This window comes from Elephas maximus, chromosome 3 (genome assembly GCF_024166365.1).
Source record: "Elephas maximus indicus isolate mEleMax1 chromosome 3, mEleMax1 primary haplotype, whole genome shotgun sequence".
NCBI classification, from domain to species: domain Eukaryota; kingdom Metazoa; phylum Chordata; class Mammalia; order Proboscidea; family Elephantidae; genus Elephas; species Elephas maximus.
In genome coordinates, this window is record NC_064821.1 from 34,606,183 (window position 1) to 34,627,813 (window position 21,631).

The 21,631-nt window shown below is 39.6% G+C and overlaps 1 protein-coding gene across 3 annotated transcripts in view; it reads right to left on the bottom strand.

Annotated features, from left to right (window-relative positions):
• LOC126072280 (zinc finger protein OZF-like) overlaps positions 1–21,631 on the bottom strand; it is a 63,884-nt gene that overhangs the window by 33,308 nt on the left and 8,945 nt on the right. For 2 of the 3 annotated variants that reach the window (XM_049877167.1, XM_049877168.1), the window contains exon 2: positions 21,356–21,594. The exons of the other annotated variant lie outside the window; for it this stretch is intronic. In XM_049877167.1, coding sequence (XP_049733124.1) covers positions 21,356–21,358 — 3 coding nt within the window. In that variant the 5' untranslated portion in view covers positions 21,359–21,594. The remainder of the gene's footprint in view (positions 1–21,355; positions 21,595–21,631) is intronic. 3 annotated transcript variants of the gene reach the window in all.

The following is a 21,631-nucleotide window of genomic DNA, read 5'->3' on the forward strand; positions in this document are numbered from 1 at the left end:
AACACCATCGAAGTAGAAATTAACAACAGGAAGAGCAAGGAAAAAAAAATCAATTACATGGAAACTGAATAACACCCTGCTTAAAAACCACTAGGTAATAGAAGAAATCAGAGATGGAATTTAAAAATTCCTAGAATGAAAACATGTCAAACCAAAACCTTTGGGAGACAGCAAACGCAGTCCTCGGAGGTCAATTTATAGCAAAAGATGCACATATCAAAAAAGAAGGGACAAAATCAAAACATCAGCTACACAACTCAAACAAACAGTAAAGGAATAGCAAAAGAAGCGCAAAACCACCAGAAGAAAGGAAATGGTAAAGGTCAGAGTAGAAATAAATGAAATAGAGAATAGTAAAACAATAGAATCAACAAAACCAAATGTTGGTTCCTTGAAAGGATCAACAAATCAACAAACCACTGGCTAAATTAACAAAAGAAAAACTGGAGAGGGCACAAATAACCCAAATAAGAAATGACATGGGGGTAGCACAACAGACTCAGCTGAAATAAAAAGGATTATGACAAAGTATTATAAAAAACTATACTCCAACAAATTTGAAGACCTAGAGGCAATGGACAATTTTCTACAAACACACTATCTACCTAAGCTAATACAAACCAATGGTGAAAATCTGAACAGACACATCACAAGAGAAGAGACTGAAAAGGTAATTTAAAAAAAAAAAAAAAAAAAGCTCCCAACAAAAAAAGCCCTGGCCCAGATGGTTTCACTGAAGATTTCTACCAAACTTCCACAGAAGAGCTTACACCTACTCAAACTATTTCAGAACACAGAAAATGAAGGAATACTTCTGAATTCATTCTATGAAGCCAGCATAACCCTGATACCAAAACCAGGCTAAGACACCACAAAAAAAGAAAATTACAGAACAATATCTCTCATAAATATACATGTAAAAATTCTCGATAAAATTCTAACCAAAAGAATTCAGCATCATGTCAAAAAATAATACACCACTACCAACTAGGATTCATTCCAGGTATGCAAGGATGGTTCAACACTAGAAAATCAATCAATGTAATCCACCACATAAATAAAAGAATCACATGGTCCTCTCAATCGATGCAGAAAAGACATTCAACAAAGTCCAATACCCATTCCTGATTAAAAACTCTCAATAAAATAGGTATAGAAGGGAAAATCCTCAATATAATAAAGGGCATCTATGCAAAACCAACAGCCAGCATCATTCTTAATGGAGAAAGGCTGAAAACACTCCCCTTGAGAATAGGAACAAGACAATGATGCCCTTTATCATCATTCCTATTTAACACTGTGATGGAGTCCTAGCCAGAGCAGTAAGGCAAGTAAAAGAAATAAAAAGCATCCAAATCGCTAATGAAGAAGTAAAACTGTCCCCATTTGCGGATGACATGATACTATACATAGAAAACCCCTAAGACTCCACAAGAAAACTTACTGGAATTAAAAGAAAGATTTGGCAGAGTGACAGGACACAAGACAAACATACAAAAATCAGTTGGATTCTTATACACCACCAATAAATAGAATCATGAAAAGGAAATCGGGAAAACAATACCATTTACAATATCCCATAAAAAAATAAAATACTTAGGAATAAATCTAACCAGAGATGTAAAAGACCTATACAAAGAAAACTACAAAACACTACTGCAAGAAACCAAGAGATCTACATAAATGGAAAAACGTACCATGCTCATGGGTACATATACTCAACATTGTGAAAATTACAATTCTACCCAAAGCCATTTACAATACAACGTAATACCGACCCAAATACCAAACATTCTTTAAAGAGATGGAAAAACTAATCATTAACTTTATATGGAAAGGGAAGAGGTCCTGGATAAGCAAAGCACTACTGAAGAAGAAGAATAAAGTAGGAAGACTCTCACTACCTGACCTCAGAACCTAGTATACAGCTACGGTAGTCAAAACAGCCTGGTACTGGCACAATGACAGATACATGGACCAATGGAACAGAATAGAGAACCCAGCTGTAAAACCATCCACCTATCGTCACCTGATCTTCAACAAGGGCCCAAAGTCCATCAAATGAGGAAAAGACAGTCTTTTTAACAATGGTGCTGGCAAAACTAGACGTCCATCTGAAAAAAAATGGAACAGGACCCATACCTCAAACCATACACAAAAACTAATTCAAAATGGATCAAAGACCTAAAAAAAAAAAACAAACTCGTTGCCGTCGAGCCAATTTCAACTCATAGCGACCCTATAGGACAGAGCAGAACTGCCTCATAGAGTTTCCGAGGAGCGCCTGGTAGATTCAAACTGCTGACCTTTTGCTTAGCAGCCATAGCACTTAACTACTATGCCACCAGAGTTTCCCAAAGACCTAAATACAAAGCCAAAAACTATAAAGTTCGCAGAAGAAAAAAGAGGATCAACACTGATACACGGCATTGACAGGACAGAAACCATCACCAACAACATACAAACTCCAGAAGATAAACAAGAGAACTAGGATCTTCTAAAAATTAAACATTTACGCTCAGCAAAAGAGTAAAAAGAGAACCTACAGACTGGGAAAATATTTCTGGCTATTACAAATCAGGTAAAGGTCTAATCTATAAAATCTATAGGAAAATCCAGCACCTCTACAACAAAAAGACAATCCAATTAAAATACAGGCAAAGGAAATGACCTGAGGCTTCAGCAAAGATGACATTAAGGCAGCTAACAGACACATGAGGAAATGCAATCACCAACCATTAAACCAAAAACCAAACCAAACCCATTGCCATCGAGTTGATTCCAACTCACAGCGATCCTATAGAACAACTGCCCCATACGGTCTACAAGGAGCAGCAGGTGGATTTGAGCTGCTGACCTTCTGGTTACCAGCCAAATGCTTAACCACTGTGCCACCAGGGCCCCACTAAAGGAGATATCTGTCCATCTGAAAAGGCGATTGTTAAATTTTTCTGAATTATTAATTCAGAAGGCAGTTTTCTAAAACTGCCATAACTTTTTTGTTTTTAATTTTGGCAAAAATATATACAACATATCAAAATCTGTGGCACACAGCAAAAGCAGTGCTCAGAGGGAAGTTCGTAGTGGTAAATACCTATATTAAAAAAGAAGAAAGACTACTAATCAAAAACCTAACTGAAATACTTGAGGAATTAGAAACAAAAGAACAATCCAAACCCGCACCAACCAGAAGGAAGGAGATAACAAAGATCAGGGCAGAGAGAAATACAGAACAGAAAAACTATAGAAAAAAAATCAGCAAAAGCCGACATTTGGCTTTTTGAAAGGATCTATAAAACTGACAAACCTTTAGCTAAACAAATAAAAAAAAAAAGGGAGAAAACTCAGAAATTAGAAATGAAAATGGGGACATTACAACAGGGCCTAATGAAATAAAAGCAGTCCTTACAGAATGCTATGACAATTGTTTTTGCTTCTCTGTGTACCACAAATTTTGGTATGTTGTATATATTTTTGTGAAAATTTGAAAGAAAAAAAATGTCATAGCCGTTCTGGAAAACTAATACAATTACCTTCTGAATTAATTCAGAATAATTTAACAGCCATCCTTTCATATGGACAAGTACCTCCTTTAGTCTTAGCCCCCTACAAAGGCACTGGTTGTTGAGTCTATGGGTTTAGTGGGACCATCAATTTTGGATCATATTGTTCCAGAATTTCCTTCTTTACGTTTCAGCATTGTGACTGCCTTATGTTAAGGGCTACCACAAGAAGCAGCAGTAAAGACGAATTAGTGTAGTTAGTAAAGATTTTGTGAAGACACCTCAACAATCCACCACTCAATCTCTCCCATGGGGAAAACGAAATTATTTTATTTCCTTTTTTAACTTGGGCACTAGGACTCTTAGAACCAAATCTTCAACTCACCAGTAGTAAATATCTAACACTTTCTGGTCTCTATTTCTAGATTCTAACGCTTGCCACTCCACCCAAATCCCAAGGATCTTGACACTGTGTCTTGATTTCAATTTTTCCTCATCCTAGTATTTATGTCCTGTAAGACAGTAGTAGCACCTAAAGTCCTTTAACTTCAGGAGGAGGAGAAAGAATCATCACCACCGTAAAGCTTATAGTGATGACACGAAGGTCAGAAATACCTCCATTCTCCAACCTTTTTACCAATTCCGACAGCAGCTATCCCGACCACGGCACCCTCTACTTTCCTGGGTTCGATAACGTGTTGCAGTGGTCACACAGAACTCGCAGATCATACTTAACAGTTAAGTGATTTATTAAGGAAGTAACAGGATACAAATCGGGATCAGGATCAACAGGTTACAATTCCTAATCAGGATCAGGAAGCTCTCAAGCAAAGTCTGGAAGGCTCTCACAAAGAGAAGAGCACATCTCTCCCTTCTTCTGTGCAGGACAGCTCTCGGCTCCTCTAGGCCATGCAAGCAAACAGGCCCTTCTCTCTGCTGTGCACAACAGCTCTCAGCCAAGCAGGCCTCCTCTCAGCCCCCTAAGGATAAGCCACCTCTCAGCCCACTCAGGACAAACCTCCTTTCGGCCCCTCAGGCCAGGCCATTCTGGCTTCAGTCTCCCTGCCAACAGCCTCTCCGCTTTTAACTGACCCAGCTCATAGGCAGTGTAGCACTTCTGTTTAGCTCCCTTAGCTGCATTCCCAGCAGTAGTTTTCTGCTGTCACCACCTACTCTGCAACAGGGCCCCTTCTGGGCCTAGTGACTGCTGGCTCTGTTGTAGGGCCCCTTCCAGGACTGCTGCCGCCAGCTCTGCTGCAGCATCTCTTCTACACCTCTCAGTGTCTCCAGTGTGTTACAATTTGTTTAGGAGGCTCCTTGCCTCCTTTCTGCTGCTTCTCTCTTCCTGCCTCTCTTGCCTTTTCTCCCTTCCTGCTTCTTTTTCTTTCTCTTTTTATCTGCAAACCTCTGTGGGGTTGGGTGCATATATAAGCAAATTCTTGGTCAAATCCAAGGCATGGCCCACCCATCAGGGCCACAAACTAACCAATACCCTCTCGGTAGGCCACAGACACTTCATTTACACAGCAGGCTACAATTACTTCATTTGTGAAAGTATATGAACCAATCTTTGAAAGGTGCATAAAACAGACCAATCACAGGGCAGGTAACACTCAGGGCCAGACAAAAAGTATCAAACCACAAATTGTTTACAGCTTACCCAGGAAATGACAATCAACCTGGACAAAAGAAACAAACCCTCCCCGGTAAAAACTAGGGCAAAGGTAACTCTTTAGGGCTTAGGGGAAAAATATCTCAAACTGTTTTTCCCAAGAACCAAGGCAAAAGGCCAAATAAGGAACTCATTTCACCACATTTCTTTACGCTGAATCAATTTTGTATTACGTAATTTTGAAACCTAACTTGTTAGCCTTGTGGCATTAAATATTACTACAAAACGACAGCAATAAATTCACACCTACCTATAATCACACTGAATATGAATGGCTTAAGAGCACCTGTAAAGAGACAGTGACAGGATGGATTCAGAACATGAACCATCAACATGCTAACTACAAGAGACACACCTTAGAAACAAAGACATAAATACGTAAAAAATCAAAGGACGGAAAAAAATATATCAAGCAAATGGCAACCAAAAAACAGCAGGAATGGCAATGATATTATCAGATATAACAGACTTTAGCGTAAAATCTACCGTAAGAGTCAAGGAAGGACAATACATAATAATTAAAGGGACAGTTTACCATGATGACATAACCACAATAAATACCTATACACCCAAGGAAAGGGCTCCAAAATACATAAACTCTAATAGCATTGAAAAGAGAAATTGACAGTTCCACAATAATAGTAGGAGACTTCAACATACCACTTTCTGTAACAGACAGAACATCTAGATAGAAACTCAACAAAGATACAGAAGATCTTATGGCCAAAATCAGCTATCTTGACCTCACAGAAATATACAGAACACTCTACCGAACAAAAGCAAAATATATTCTTTTCCAATGCACATGGAACGTTCTTAAGAGTAGGCCACATCTAAGGCCACAAAGCAACCCTCAACAAAATCCAAAACAGAGATAATACAAAGCATCTTCTCTGATTCCAATGCCATCAAAGGAGAAATTAACAACAGGAAAAGCAAGGAAAAAATTCAAATGCATGGAAACTGAATACACCCTGCTTAAAAACCACCGAGTAATAGAAGAAATCAGAAATGGAATAAAAAAATTTCTATAATCAAATGGGAATTAAAACACATCATACCAAAACCTATGGAACACAGCTAAGGCAGTATTCAGAGGTCAACTTACAGCAATGTTGTTGTTGTTAGGTGCTGTCGAGTCAGTTCCAACTCATACTGAGCCTCTGTACCAGAGAACGAAACACTTGCTGTTCTGTGCCATGCTCACAATCTTTGCTATGCTTGAGCCCATTGTAGCAGCCACTGTGTCAATCCATCTCATTGGTGTCTTCCTCTTTTCCACTGGCCATGTGCTTTGCTAAACAATTGTGGCAATAGGCACACGCATACAAAGAAAAAGATACAAAATCAAAACACTAGCCCTACAACTCAAATAGCGCACAGCAAAAGAAGCCCGCAGCCACCAGAAGAAAGGAAATAATAAAAATCAGAATAGAAATAAATGAAATAGAGAATAGAAAAACATTAGAAAGGATTGACGAAACCAAAAGTTGGTTCTTTGAAAGGATCAACAAAATCATCAAACCACTGGCCAAACCGACAAAAGAAACAGAGAAAGGGAAGCAAATAACTCAAATAAGAAATGAAATGCGGAACATTACAACAGACTCAACTGAAATAAGGATCCTAAGAGAGTACGGAGTACCATGAAAAACTGTACTCCAACAAATTTGAAAACCTAGAGGAAATGGACAAATTTCTAGAAACACACTATCTACCTAAACTACCATAAATTGAGGTAAAAAATCTGAATAGACCCATAACAAGAGATTGAAAAGTTTAAAAAAAATCTCTAAACAACAAAAAAAATCCTGACCTAGATGGCTTCACTGGAAGAATACCAAATATTCAGAGAAGAACTTGCACCAGTACTACTCAAACTATTTCAGAACACAGAAAAGGAAAGGATATTTCCAAATTCATTCTACAAAACCAGCATAACCCTAATACCAAAACCAGGCAAAGACACAACAAAAACAAAAATTACAGACCAATATTTCTCAAGAATATAGATTCAAAAACTCTGAATAAAATTCTAGCCAATAGAATTCAGCACCAGGTAAAAAAAAATAATAATACACCACAACCGAGTGGGATTCCTACCAGGTATAATGGATGGTTGAACATTAGAAAAATCAATCAACATAAACCACCACAAAAATAAAACAATCGCATGATCATCTCAATCACAGCAGCAAAGTCCAACATACATTCCTGATAAAAACTTTCAATAAGATAGGAACAGACGGGAAATTCATCAACATAATAAAGGGCATCTATACAAAACCAACAGCCAACATCACTCTTAACGGAGAGAGGTTGGAAACATTCCCTTTGAGAACAGGAACAAGACAAGGATGCCCGTTATCACCACTCCTATTTAACATTGTACTTTAAGTCCTAGCTAGAGCAAAAAAGGCAAGAAAAAGAAATAAAGGGCATTCAAATTGATAAAGAAATAAAACTATCCCTAACTGCACATGACATGATACTATACGTAAAGAACCCAAACAGCTCTACAAGAAAACTACTGGAACTAATAGAAAGATTTACCAGAGCAGCAGGATACAAGATAAACATACAAAAATCAGTTGGATTCCTATACACCAATTAAGAGAACTATGAAAAGGAAAGCAGGAAAGCAACACCATTTATAACTGCCACTAAAAAAATAAAATACTTAGGAATAAATCTAACCAGGGATGTAAAAGACCTAGACAAAGAAAACTACAAAATGCTACTGCAAGAAACCAAAGGTGACCTACATAAATGGAAAAACATACCATACTCATGGATAGGTAGACTCAACATTGTGAAAATGTCAATTCTACTCAAAGCAATCTACAAATACAATGCAATCCTGATCCCAAATACCATTACTGGCACAAATAAAAATAAATAACAGAAAATAACAAATGTTGGAGGGGTTGCAGGAAGATTGGAACACTTATGCACTGCCAGTGGGAAAGCAAAATGGTACAACCATTTTGGAAAACAATATGGTGCTTCCTTAAAAAGCTAGAAATAGAAATACCTTATGATCCAGCAATCTCACTCCTAGGAATATATCCTAGAGAAATAAGAGCCGTTACATGAATAGACATATGCACACTCATATTGACTGCAGCATTATTCACAATAGCAGCAAGATGGAAACAACCTAAGTGCCCATCGACAGATGAATAAACTATGGTACATACACACAACGGAATAAGATAAAGAACAATGATGAATCTGCGAAACATATCACAACATGGATGAATCTGAAGGGCATTACGCTGAGTGAAATAAGATAATCACAAAAGGGCAAATACTATGTTGTTGTCGTTGTTAGGTGCCATCAAGTCAGTTCTGACTCATAGCAACCCTATGCACAACAGAACAAAACACTGCCTGGTCCTGCGCCATCCTTATAATCATTGTTAAGCTTGAGCTCATTTTTGCAGCCACTGTGTCAATCCACCTTGTTGAGGGTCTTCCTCTTTTCCGCTGACTCTGTACTCTACCAAGCATGATGTCCTTCTCCAGGGACTGATCCCTCCTGACAACATGTCCAAGGTATGTAAGACTCAGTCTCGCCATCCTTGCTTCTAAGGAACATTCTGGCCACACTTCTTCCAAGACAGATTTTTTCGTTCTTTTGGCAGTCCGTGGTATATTCAATATTCTTCGCCAACACCACAATTCAAAGGCGTCAACTCTTCTTCCGTCTTCCTTATTCCTTGTCCAGCTTTCACATGCATATGATGTGACTGAAAATACCATGGCTTGGGTCAGGCACACCTTAGTCCTCAGGGTGACATCTTTGCTCTTCAACACTTTGAAGAGGTCCTTTGCAGCAGATTTACCCAAAGCAATGCGTCTTCTGATTTCTTGACTGCTGCTTCCATGGCTTTTGATTGTGGATCCAAGTAAAATGAAATCCTTGACAACTTCAATCTTTTCTCCGTTTATCATGATGTTGCTCATTGGTCCAGTTGTGAGAATTTTTGTTTTCTTTATGTTGAGGGGCAGTCCATACTGAAGGCTGTGGTCTTTGATCTTCATTAGTAAGTGCTTCAAGTCCTCTTCACTTTCAGCAAGAAAGGTTGTGTCATCTGCATAACGCAGGTTGTTAATCAGTCTTCCTCCAATCCTGATGCCCCGTTCTTCTTCATATAGTCCAGCTTCTCATATTATTTGCTCAGCATAAAGATTAAACAGGTATGGTGAAAGAATACAACCTTGACGCACACCTTTCCTGACTTTAAACCAATCAGTATCCCCCTGTTCTGTCCAAACAACTGCCTCTTGATGAATGTAAAGGTTCCTCATGAGCACAATTAAGTGTTCTGGAATTCCCATTCTTTGCAATGTTATCCATCGTTTGTTATGATTTACACAGTCAAATGCCTTTACATAATCAATAAAACACAAGTAAGCATCCTTCTGGTATTCTCTGCTTTCAGCCAGGATAGATCCGACATCAGCAATGATATCCCTGGTTCCAGGTCCTCTTCTGAAACTGGCCTGAATTTCTGGCACTTCCCTGTCAATATACTGTGGCAGCCGTTTTTGAATGATCTTCAGCAAAATTTTGCTTGCATGTGATATTAATGATATTGTTCTATAATTTCCAGATTCGGTTGGATCACCTTTCCTGGGAATAGGCATAAATATGGATCTCTTTCAGTCAGTTGGCCAGGAAGCTGTCTTCAGTATTTCTTGGCATAGACGAGTGAGCACCTCCAGCGCTGCATCTGCTTGTTGAAACATCTCAATTGATATTCCTTCAATTCCTGGAACCTTATTTTTCGCAAATGCCTTCAGAGCAGCTTGGACTTCTTCCTTCAGTACCATCGGTTACTGATCATATTCCACTTCTCGAAATGGTTGAATATCTACTAATTCGTTTTGGTACAATGACTTTCTGTATTCCTTCCATCTTCTTTTGATGCTTCCTGCATCGTCTAATATTTTCCCCATGGAATCCTTCACTATTGCAACTCGAGGCTTGAATTTTTTTCTCAGTTCTTTCAGCTTGAGAAACGCTGAGCGTGTTCTTCCCTTTTGGTTTTCCATCTCCAGCTCTTTGCACATGTCATCAAAATACTTTGTCTTCTCTAGAAGCCCTTTGAAATCTTCTGTTCAGCTCTTTTACTTCATCAATTCTTCCTTTTGCTTTAGCTGCTCGAGGCTCAAGAGCAAGTTTCAGAGTCTTCTCTGACTTCCATCTTGGTCTTTTCTTTCTTTCCTGTCTTTTCAATGACCTCTTGCTTTCTTCATGGATGATGTCCTTGGTGTCATTCCACAACTCGTCTGGTCTTCGGTCACTAGTGTTCAATGCGTCAAATCTATTCTTCAGATGGTCTCTAAATTCAGGTGGGATATACTCAAGATCATATTTTGGCTCTCGTGGACTTGCTCTGATTTTCTTCAGTTTCAGCTTGAACTTGAATATGAGCAATAGATGGTTTGTTCCACAGTCGGCCCCTGGCCTTGTTCTGACTGATGATATTGAGCTTTTCAATCATCTCTTTCCACAGATGTAGTCAATTTGATCTGTGTGTTCCATCTGGCGAGGTCCATGTGTATAGTCTCTGCTTACGCTGGTGAAAGAAGGTATTTGCAATAAAGAAGTCGCTGGTCTTGCAAAATTCTATCATTCGATCTCTGGCATTGTTTCTATCACCAAGGCCATATTTTTCAACTACTGATCCTTCTTCATTTCCAACTTTCGCATTCCAATCCCCAGTAATTATCAATGCATCTTGATTGCATGTTCGATCAGTTTCGATTACAAAAGGACAAATACTATATGAGACCACTATTATAAAAACAATCTTTGATAGGATGAGGGAAAGGATGGGGAGGGAAAAACATTTACTTGATAGTAGATAAGTAATAGTAAGTAATTGGTAACTTTGGTGATGGGTAAGACAGTACACAGTACTGGGTAAGTCAGTACACAATACTGGGTAACTCAGTACAACTCGACCAAGGCAAAGTCACAGAAGCTTCACAGACACACCCAAACGCCCTGAGAGACTGAGCTACTGGGCTGAGGGTTGGGGACCATGGTTTCAGGGGACATCTAGCTCAACTGGCATAACACAGTCTATAAAGAAAATGTTCTACATTCTACTGTGGAGAGTAGTGACTGGGATCTTAAGCCCAGGAGCAGCCATCTGAGATACATCTGCTGGTCCCATCCTGGCTAGAGCAAAGGAGAATGAAGAAGATCGAAGTAACAAGGGAAAGATTAGTCCAAAGGATTAACAGACCACAACCTACACGGGACTGAGCCCAAAACAACTAGATGGTGCACAGTTACCACCACCAGCTGCTCTGGTAGGGATCACAATAGAGGGTCTCGGACAGAGTAGGACAAAACTGTAGAACAAAAATCAAATTCACCCCCAAAAAAAGCAACAGGCTTCCTCCTCTGATAGAGACTGGAGAAACCCCAAGCATATGGCCCCTGGGCACCCTTTTAACTCAGTACTCAAGTCACTCCTGAGGTTCACCTTTCAGCCAAAGATTAGACAGGTCAGTAGAAACCCTGGTGGCATAGTGGTTAAGAGCTGTGGCTGCTAACCAAAAGGTCGGCAGTTGGAATCCACCAGGCGTTCCTTGGAAACCCTATGGGGCAGCTCTACTCTATCCTTTAGGGTCGCTATGAATCAAAATCGACTCAACGGCAATGGGTTTGGTTTGGTTTGGTTTGGTTATAGAGCCAACAATAACACACATGAGGGATGTGTTTCATAGTTCAGTCATATATAGGAGACTAATTGGCACACCAGCCCAAAAGCAAAAATGAGAAGGCAGGAAGGAACAGGAAAATTGGACGAATGGAAACAGGGAACCTGAGGTAGAGAAGGGCAGAGTGTTGACACATCGCTGAGTTAGCAAGCAATGTCACAAAACAATTTGTGTATTAACTGTTTAATGAGAAACTAATTTGCCCTGTAAGCTTTCACCTAAATCACAATTTGGGGAAAAAAAAAAATACACTCTAAAGAAAAAATAATTGACTGGAAAGCATAGAACCACCACCACCACACACAGTGGGGAAGGGGGTAGGGGAGAAGAGTAGATAGACATTTGCATGTAAATGCATAGAATGTATCAGAAAGATGCATCAGAAACAAACAGCAATAGTTGATTCTGAAGAGGGGAACAGCGTGGCTGATGAACACCCTTTTAAATTTTATACCATGTGCACCTATGACCTTTTTTGTTGTTGTTGTTAATTTAAAGGTAGTGAAATTGCCATCTCTGGGTCACTTAAACAGGGCTGGCTATTTGGCAGACTATTACAGAGAACATTCGAGCTTTATTAGAGTGGTCCAAATAGATTTCCTTACGACCTGGAAATTCTAGGAATTTCCTGAAATACATAAGCACTACATAATTTCATTGTACTTCTATTAGATTTATAGAAGCGTAGCATGCTTTTGACCTTCAAGTCCTCAATTCTACTAGCATACTGCAGAAGGGGGGTTCTTTTGGCTCACCCAGACTCCAGTCATGCCTCTGGAACATGTAGGATTCCCTTCCTTCTACACAGCATTTGATGATGACTCAGCTCTGAGAGGCTATCACAGACACAGGGAAGGGAACAGAATGTGGGTTTTAAAATAAATGGAATTTGGAGATTATTTTCAGAGCCGTAATACATGCAAGCCATGATGCAAAAGCATTTTTAGCTTCCAAATGGTAACTGACCTTTGGGAGCTTATTAAAAATAAATAAATATTGCCTAATGGGGGGAGGGGAGAATGCAATATATGTTAGTAAAAAATAAAAGGTATGAAAAAGGGGTGCAATTAAGTAAATAAAAGATCCTAAAGAAAAAATTATAAAACATTATTAAATAACACCCAAACAGAAATAAATGAAAAGACACCATACTCTTAGAAAATTGTTATCCAGAATAGATCATTATTTCCAATGTACATCTTCCATAAAATTCTGACCATTTTTCTTTCTTTTAGAACTTCACCAAAAACTGCTTCCAAAATATATCTGGAAGTGTAAATATACACAAACAGCCTACATGTTCTAAGGCATAAGTCATGAGGACTTGTCCAAACATATCATATATAAAATTGTATTTTCACACCCTAATTTATAAAGTTGTAATACACTAGGCAGTATATTATCAGTATAAACCCAAACCCATTGCCACTGAGTCAATTCCAAGTCATAGCTACCCTAAAGGATAGAGCAGAACGGCCCCACCACAGGGTTTCCAAGGAGTGGCGGTGGATTCAAACTGCCAACCTTTTTTGGTTAGCAGCTGTAGGTCTAAACTATTGTGCCACCACGGCTCCATAGTAGAGGAATACACAAATAGACCAAGGAAAAAAATAAACAGCTAAGGAAAAGGTCCGTGAATCTATATGGAAAGTTGATTCATGACACAGCAAGCACTGCAGGGCAGTGACAAAAAGCACTTCCATATGTGGGGTATTATCAACTAACGATCTAACTAATTATTAAAATAATTAATCTATGTACTCCATATGGAAACATCAATTCCAGGTAGGTTACTTTTAAATATAAAAACACAGAATTATACTACTTTAGAAGTTATAAGCGAATGATCTTACGACATCAGAACAGAGAAAAAATTCTCAAGAGAAGTAAGACAGAGGGGAGAGATTGACAAATTCAACTATATTAAAGGTCACAAGTATTCATTAAGGGACAGGGAAAATGAGTGAAAAGGTAAGTTACAAACTAGGAAAAAAATTTTTTTGAAGTTTACAAAGGAGCTTAAAAAGTGGGAAAATATGCACAGCCTTGTTAGTAGTGGAGCAGTGTAGGGTAACTGCAGAATAAAATCAAAGCAAGATACCATTTTATACTTTTTATAAGAGCAAAAATTTTTTAGATAATACCAAGAAGATGGAACAAATAAAATACATATGCATACTTTGTGGAGAGAAATCTGTAAAATACATCAGCATTTCTTAATAAATTCAACTGTGGCTAAGATCTGCAACTCAGCGATTTCTTCTCACTGGAAAATTATTTTGCAAGAGGACTTGGAGCTTGGGAACAGAATGAACAGAAGAGTAGCAATATTCACAAGAGCGAAATTACTCCTGAGCCACTCAAATCCTGTAAGCTCTACAATGAACAGGTAAAAAGTGGCCCATTCATATAATGGGAACATCCACACAAAAGAACATGGGTAGACTAAAGCTACACCAGCATGTATGAACTCAAAACGATCCTGAGGAAACCAAGTCACTCAGGAACCCATATACACTAATAGCTGAATTTACAGAAGGGTTAAAAGTGGCAAAAGTAAACAGAATAGAGTTTAAAGAATAAGACAAGGATGGTAAAGCAATGATAATACCAATAATAATTGTAATAATAATAAACTTCTAAAATATACATAGTAATCCTCAGGCAGGAAGGGGATGAAATCAGGGAAGGACGCACCAGGAGGCCATAAAAACTAAGGTCTATTTATTATCAGGGATTTAGATTACTGTTACATAAATTAGACAGGTAAACTTTATTCACTCCTTGTTTATGATATAGTTAACAAAAGAAAGTCTAAACCATTACTTAAAACTTGAAAGAAATTTAATTTTCTTATACTCATTTCACAAAGTCATGTGAAAACCCTTAATTTTGATTTGTCTTAGGTTCAGAAGGGCTTTAATACCTAAACTTTTGATACCTGGATCTGAGAAATTTACATTCACCAGAGCAAGCTTTGTAAAAGCAAAATATTAAACAGAAATAATTCAAGTGTCGCTTCATGGTGATATGGTTAAAAACAACAAAACTAAGATCAACCGTATCATCAGGAAGTTTTACAAGAATTTAGATTTACTCTTTAACTAACGGTGCTGGCATACTAGTATCCATCTGCAAAAAAATGAAGCAAGACCCATACCTCATACCATGCACAAAAACTAACTTAAAAATGGATCAAAGACCTAAATATAAAATCTGAAACGATAAAGACCACGGAAGAAAAAAACAGGGATAATGCTAGGAGCCCTAATACATGGCATAAATAGCATACAAAACATTATTAACAATGCACAAACACCAGAAGAGAAACTAGACAATTGGGAGCTCCTAAAAATCAAACACCTCTGCTCATCCAAAGACTTCACCAAAAGAGTAAAAAGACTACCTACAGACTGGGAAAAAGTTCTTAGCTATGACATTTCCGATCAGCCCCTGATGTCTAAAATCTACATGATACTGCAAAAACTCAACTACAAAAAGACAAATAACCCAATTAAAATATGGGCAAAATATATGAATAGACACTTCACTAAGGAAGACTTTCAGGTAGCGAACATACGTAAGGAAATGCTCACAATCATTAGCCATTAGAGAAATGCAAATCAAAACTACAATGAAATTCCATCTAACTCCAACAAGGCTGGCATTAATCCAAAAAACACAAAATAATAAATGTTGGAGAGGCTGTGGAGAGACTGGAACACTTACACACTACTGGTGGGAATGTAAAATGGTCCAACTACTCTGGAAATCGATTTGGCACCTCCTTTAAAAGCTAGAAATAGAACTACCATACGATCCAGCAATCCCACTCCTTGGAACATATCCTAGAGAAGAGAGAGCTGTCACAGGAACAGATATATGCACACCCATGTTCACTGCAGCACTGTTTACAATATGAAAAAGATGGAAGCAACCAAGGTACGCATCAACAGGATGAATGGATAAATAAAGTATAGTATATTCACACAATGGAATACTACGTATCGATAAAGAACAGTGATGAATCTGTGAAACATTTCATAACGTGGAGGAACCTGGAAGCTGTTATGCTGAGTGAAATTAGTCAGTTGCAAAAGGACAAATATCGTATAAGACCATTATAATACCTTGAGAAATAGTTTAAACTGAGAAGAACACATTCTTTTGTGGTTACCAGGGGGGAGGGAAGGAGGGTGGGAGAGGGTTATTTACTGATTAGATAGTAGATAAGAACTACTTTAGGTGAAGGGAAGGACAACACTCAATACAGGGGAGGTCAACACAACTGGACTAAACCAAAAGCAAAAAAGTTTCCTGAATAAACTGAATGCTTCAAAGGTCAGCAAAGCAGGGGCAGGGGTTTGGGGACTATGGCTTCAGAGGACATCTAAGTCAACTGGCAAAATAAAATCTATTAAGAAAACATTCTGCATCCCACTTTGAAGTGTGGTGTCTGGGGTCTTAAATGCTAGCAAGCAGCCATCTAAGATGCATCAATTGGTCTCAACCCACCTGGATCAAAGGAGAATGAAGAACACCAAGTTCACAAGGTAATTATGAGCCCAAGAGACAGAAAGGGCCACATGAACTAGAGACTACATCATCCTGAGACCAGAAGAACTAGATGGTGCCTGGTCACAACCGATGACTGCCCTGACAGGGAACACAACAGAGAACCCCTGAGGGAGAAGCAGATCAGTGGCATGCAGACCCCAAATTCTCATAAAAAGACCAGACTTAATAGTATGACTGAGACTAGAAGGATCCTGGCAGTCAGGGTCCCCAAACCTTCTGTTGGCCCAGGATAGGAACCATTCCCGAAGCCAACTTGTCAGACATGGATTGGACTAGACAATGGGTTGGAGAGAGATGCTGATGAGGAGTGAGCTACTTGCACCACGTGGACACTTGAGACTATGTTGGCATCTCCTCTCTGGGGGGGAGATGGGAGGGTAGAGGGGGTTAGAAACTGGCAAAATGGTCACGAAAGGAGAGACTGGAAGGAGGGAGTGGGCTGACTCATCAGGGGGAGAGTAAATGGGAGTATGTAGTAAGGTGTATATAAGTTTACGTGTCAGATACTGACTTGATTTATAAACTTTCACTTAAAGCACAATAAAAATTATTTAAAAAAAAAAAGAGTAAAAAGATTACCTACACACTGGGAAAAAGCTTTTAGCTATGACATTTCTGATCAGCATCTGATCTCTAAATCTACGATACTACAAAAACTCAGCTACAAAAAGACAACCCAATTAAAAAATGGGCAAAGGATATGAACAGGCACTTCACTAAAGAAGACATTCAGGTAGCCAACAGATACATGAGGAAGTGCTAATGATCATTAGCCATTAGAGAAATGCAAATCAAAACTACGATGAGATTCCATCTCACTCCAACAAGGCTGGCAATAATCCAAAAAACACAAAATAAATTTTGGAGAGGTTGTGGAGAGTCTGGAATGCTTACACACTGCTGGTGGGAATATAAAATGGTACAACCACTTTGTAAATCGATTTGGTGCTTCCTTAAAAAGCTAGAAATGGAACTACCATACGATCCAGCAGTCCCACTCCTTGGAACATATCCTAGAGAAATTAGAGCCTTTACACAAACAGATGTATGTATACCCATTGCAGCACTGTTTATAACAGCAAAAAGATGGAAGCAACCAAGGTGCCCATCAACAGGTGAATGGATAAATAAATTATGGTATATTCACACGATGGAATACTACGTGTGGATAAAGAACAATGATCAATCCGTGAAACATTTCATAACATGCAAGAATCTGGAAGGCATTATGCTGAGGGAAATTAGTCAGTTCCAAAAGGACAAATATTGTATAAGACCACTATTATAAGAACTCAAGACACAGTTTATACAGAGAAGGAAATATTCTTTGATGGTTACAAGAGTGGGGGGGAGGGATGGAAGGAGGGGGTTTTCACTAATTAGATTTAAAAGAAACACAATTAGGTATTAGACAAGAACTATTTTAGGTGAAGAGAAAGACAACACGCAATACAGGAGAGATCAGCACAACTGGACCAAACCAAAAGCAAAGAAGTTTCCTGAATAAACTGAAGGCTTCCGAGGTCAGTGTAGCAGGGGCGGGGGTTTGGGGACAATGGTTTCAGGGAACATCTAGGTCAACTGGCATAATAAAATCTATTAAGAAAACATTCCGCATCCCACTTTGGAGAGTGGTATCTGGGGTCTTAAACGCTAGCAAGCAGCCGTCTAAGATGCATCAATTGGTCTCAAACCACCTGGATCAAAGGAGAACGAAGAACACCAAAGACACAATTATGAGCCCAAGAGACAGAAAGGGCCACATAAACCAGAGACTACATCAGCCTGAGACCAGAAGAACTAGATGGTACCTGGCTACAACCGATGACTGCCCTGACAGGGAACGCAACAGAGAAACCCTGAGGGAGCATGACAGCAGTGGGATGCAGACCTCAAATTGTTGTAAAAAGACCAGACTTAATGGTCTAAGCCTAGAAGGACCCCGGAGGTCTTGGTCCCCAGGTCTTCTGTTAGCCCAAGACAGGAACCATTCCCAAAGCCAACTCTTCAGGCAGGGACTGAACTAGACGGACAGAAAATGATACTGGTGAGGAGTGAGCTTCTTGGATCAAGTAGACGCATGAGACTATGTGGGCAGCTCCTGTCTGGAGGAGAGAAGAGAAGGCAGAGGGGGTGAGAAGCTGGCTGAACGGACAAGAAAATAGAGGGTAGAGACGTGTGCTGTCTCGTTAGGAGGAGAGCAACCAGGAGTATATACCAAGGTGCATATAAATTTTTACATGAGAGACCGACTTGATTTGTAAACTTTCGCTTAACCGGAAAAAAACCAAACCCACTGCCATGGAGTCGATTCCAACTCATAGCAACCCTATAGGACAGAGCAGAACTGCCCCATAGAGTTTCCAAGGAGCACCTGGCGGATTTGAACTGCCGACCTGTTGGTTAGCAACTGTAGCGCTTAGCCACTTCACCACCAGGGTTTCCAAACTTTCACTTAAAGCACAATACAAATTAAAAAAAAAAAAAAAGAATTTAGATTTAGGCCCACTACGTACTTTTGGGAAATCCTAGTGGCATTGTGGTTAAGTGCTATAGCTGCTAACCAAAACGATGGCAGTTTGAATCCACGAGGTGCTCCTTGGAAACTCTATGGGGCACTTCTACTCTGTCCTATAGGGTCGCTACAAATCGAAATCAACTCAATGGCAATGGGTTTGGTTTTGTTTTTTTATGTACTTTTACAAGGTAGAGTTGACTCAACGGCAGTAGGCAGTGGGTTTTTGAGTAGTGCAAGTGGTTTGCCTTGGACTACTAACCAAAAGAATGGCTGTGTGAACTCACCCAGTGGTGCCATGGAAGAAAGGTCTGGCAATCTGCTTCCCTAAAGATTAAGGCTAAGAAAACCCTATGGAACTCAGTTCTACTCTGTAACACATGGGGTCACCATGACTTGGAATCAACTCAACTACTAAAGTTGCGTTTGTTTGTTATACATTGTTATTGTTATCAAAGGAGTCCCTGGGTACTGCTAATGGTTAAGGGCTGTACCATTAACCAAAATTGGCAGTTCAAACCCACCCAGACGCACCTTGGAACTAAGGTCTGGCAATGTACTTCCCAAAGGTCACAGCCGTGAAAACTGTACGGAGTGCAGTTCCACTATGACACTTGTGGTCACCATGACTCAATGACAACAAAAACATTGTTTGAAAAGATCTCCAGGATAATTTGTTAATTAAAGAGCAAGTGTAAATTCTATGCTACTTTTTGTGTAACAAAGTATGAGAAATAAAAATTTCTATTTCCTTGTTTTTACCTAAGCACTGGCAAGATGCTCCAGAAAGTAATACAGCTGGCTATCTAAAGGTAACTGGTAGAAGAGGAATGAGCTGGATGAAAACAACAGTAGGAACAGGTCTTCATGAAGTATACCTTAAAAGTTCATACTGAATTTTTTACTTTGAAGGTAATATTTACTGCAAAAACATACACTAAATTGTACTTTTAAATATGCTGTAAAGCAAATAAGACATGTAAATGTTTTTACTAGGAATTCTCATTTGAAATTACAAAACCATTTAAAATTTAGTCTTTTGTATCTATTATTAAATTGTCCAATATATTTGTGCAAATCATAAAAATGTAAATTAGAGGTCTATTCCTAGTGACCAGTTTATCTCAGTCAGGAAAATGTTCCTAAAATGGCTAAACTATTTAACAGAGTAGAAATTCTGGCATGATTTCTTACACATAATAGAAGTCTTTAAAAGTCTTTTCAAGGTTTAAGTAAGCTTTAGAGTAACTTTTACATCAGTTAAAACAGGCATTGTTTGAGAAGTCCTATATCCACTCAACTGGAACACTCTCAGTAGAAACAATCTAATCTAGAAATTGTATTCCAATGGAAAATGTAAACCCAAGAACTTATATACACCCACCCCATATGCTGAGATTCTCTAGCAAAAAAGAACACTTTAATTTTAGATAAGTTCTACGCACAGGTGTGTGGGAGGACAAGGACCTACATTAGAGAATCAGGCTTCTCTCACACCTGAGAGCCTCCCCAATGGAAAAAGGATGGGTCTGGGGACCCCACACATGACCGAGCTGGAATCACTGTCCCCAGTGTCATTCTTTTGGTGACATCATGAGAGCACCAAGGCCCACCCAGGACCCCATAAACAGTCAGACCTTCCCCTATATCTTAATTCATTCTTTATTACCCCCTCACACAGTGTGAGAGGTAGAGCTACAGTTTCAGAACTGCACAAAAAGGCTGCAGTTCCTGGGGAAGCCACAGTTTGCAGTGATGGGACGAGGATGGCTCGCTCTGGAGGGCCTGGGGCTCAGCCTCCTCAGCCAGAGCAGCTCCATCTTCAGGCTCCGGTCAGGGGATTCTGTCACTAACACCAAGCACCAAGGCCCCGGGTGGGGATGGTAACGGCCCATGGTACCAGTTTCATGGGTCACATTAAAGGTGACCCTGGGCATCCAAACCAAAAAAAAAAAAACCAAACCCAGCGCCGTCGAGTTGATTCCAACTCATAGCTACCCTACAGGACAGAGCAGAGCTGCCCCACAGAGTTTCCAAGGAGCGCCTGGCGGGTTTGAACTGCCGACCCTTTGGTTAGCAGCCGTAGCACTCATCCACTACACCACCAGGGCTTCCCCTGCGCATCCAGTACTTGAAAAACCACATATGTGTGAGGAAGGGCCCAGTGACAGTGGGAGCAGGGTCTTAGGATGCCTCTTAGGACCCAATCCCTTGGCCCTCTCTGCCACCTTTTTATCTCATTGAGAAATCACAGGGCCCAGAGCACACAGCTGGTCCCCCAGCAATTCATATCAAGCCTCACCACCTTATGATAAGAATACCCCAGATCTCTGTAGTACTCACCATTTCCTTGCTCCAGTTTCTGGAAGTCTAAGTGAATGTCCTCTCTAAACCCAAGAAGTGACTTCAGTAAAAGGAATGGGAGTGGAAGCAGAGCCACTAGGCAGTTTGGAGGCAGATGAATGGTTTGCCTGTAAGAGCAGCTGCAATCCTTATTTGTGATTCCAGGGATGTGCAAGATAGTCACTGTAGGTCCCCAGTTGCCTGGACTAGACTAGTTCTCCCTATACCACACCTGGGATCTGAAATGGAAGAAAGATAGGGGAGACAGTGTTGAGT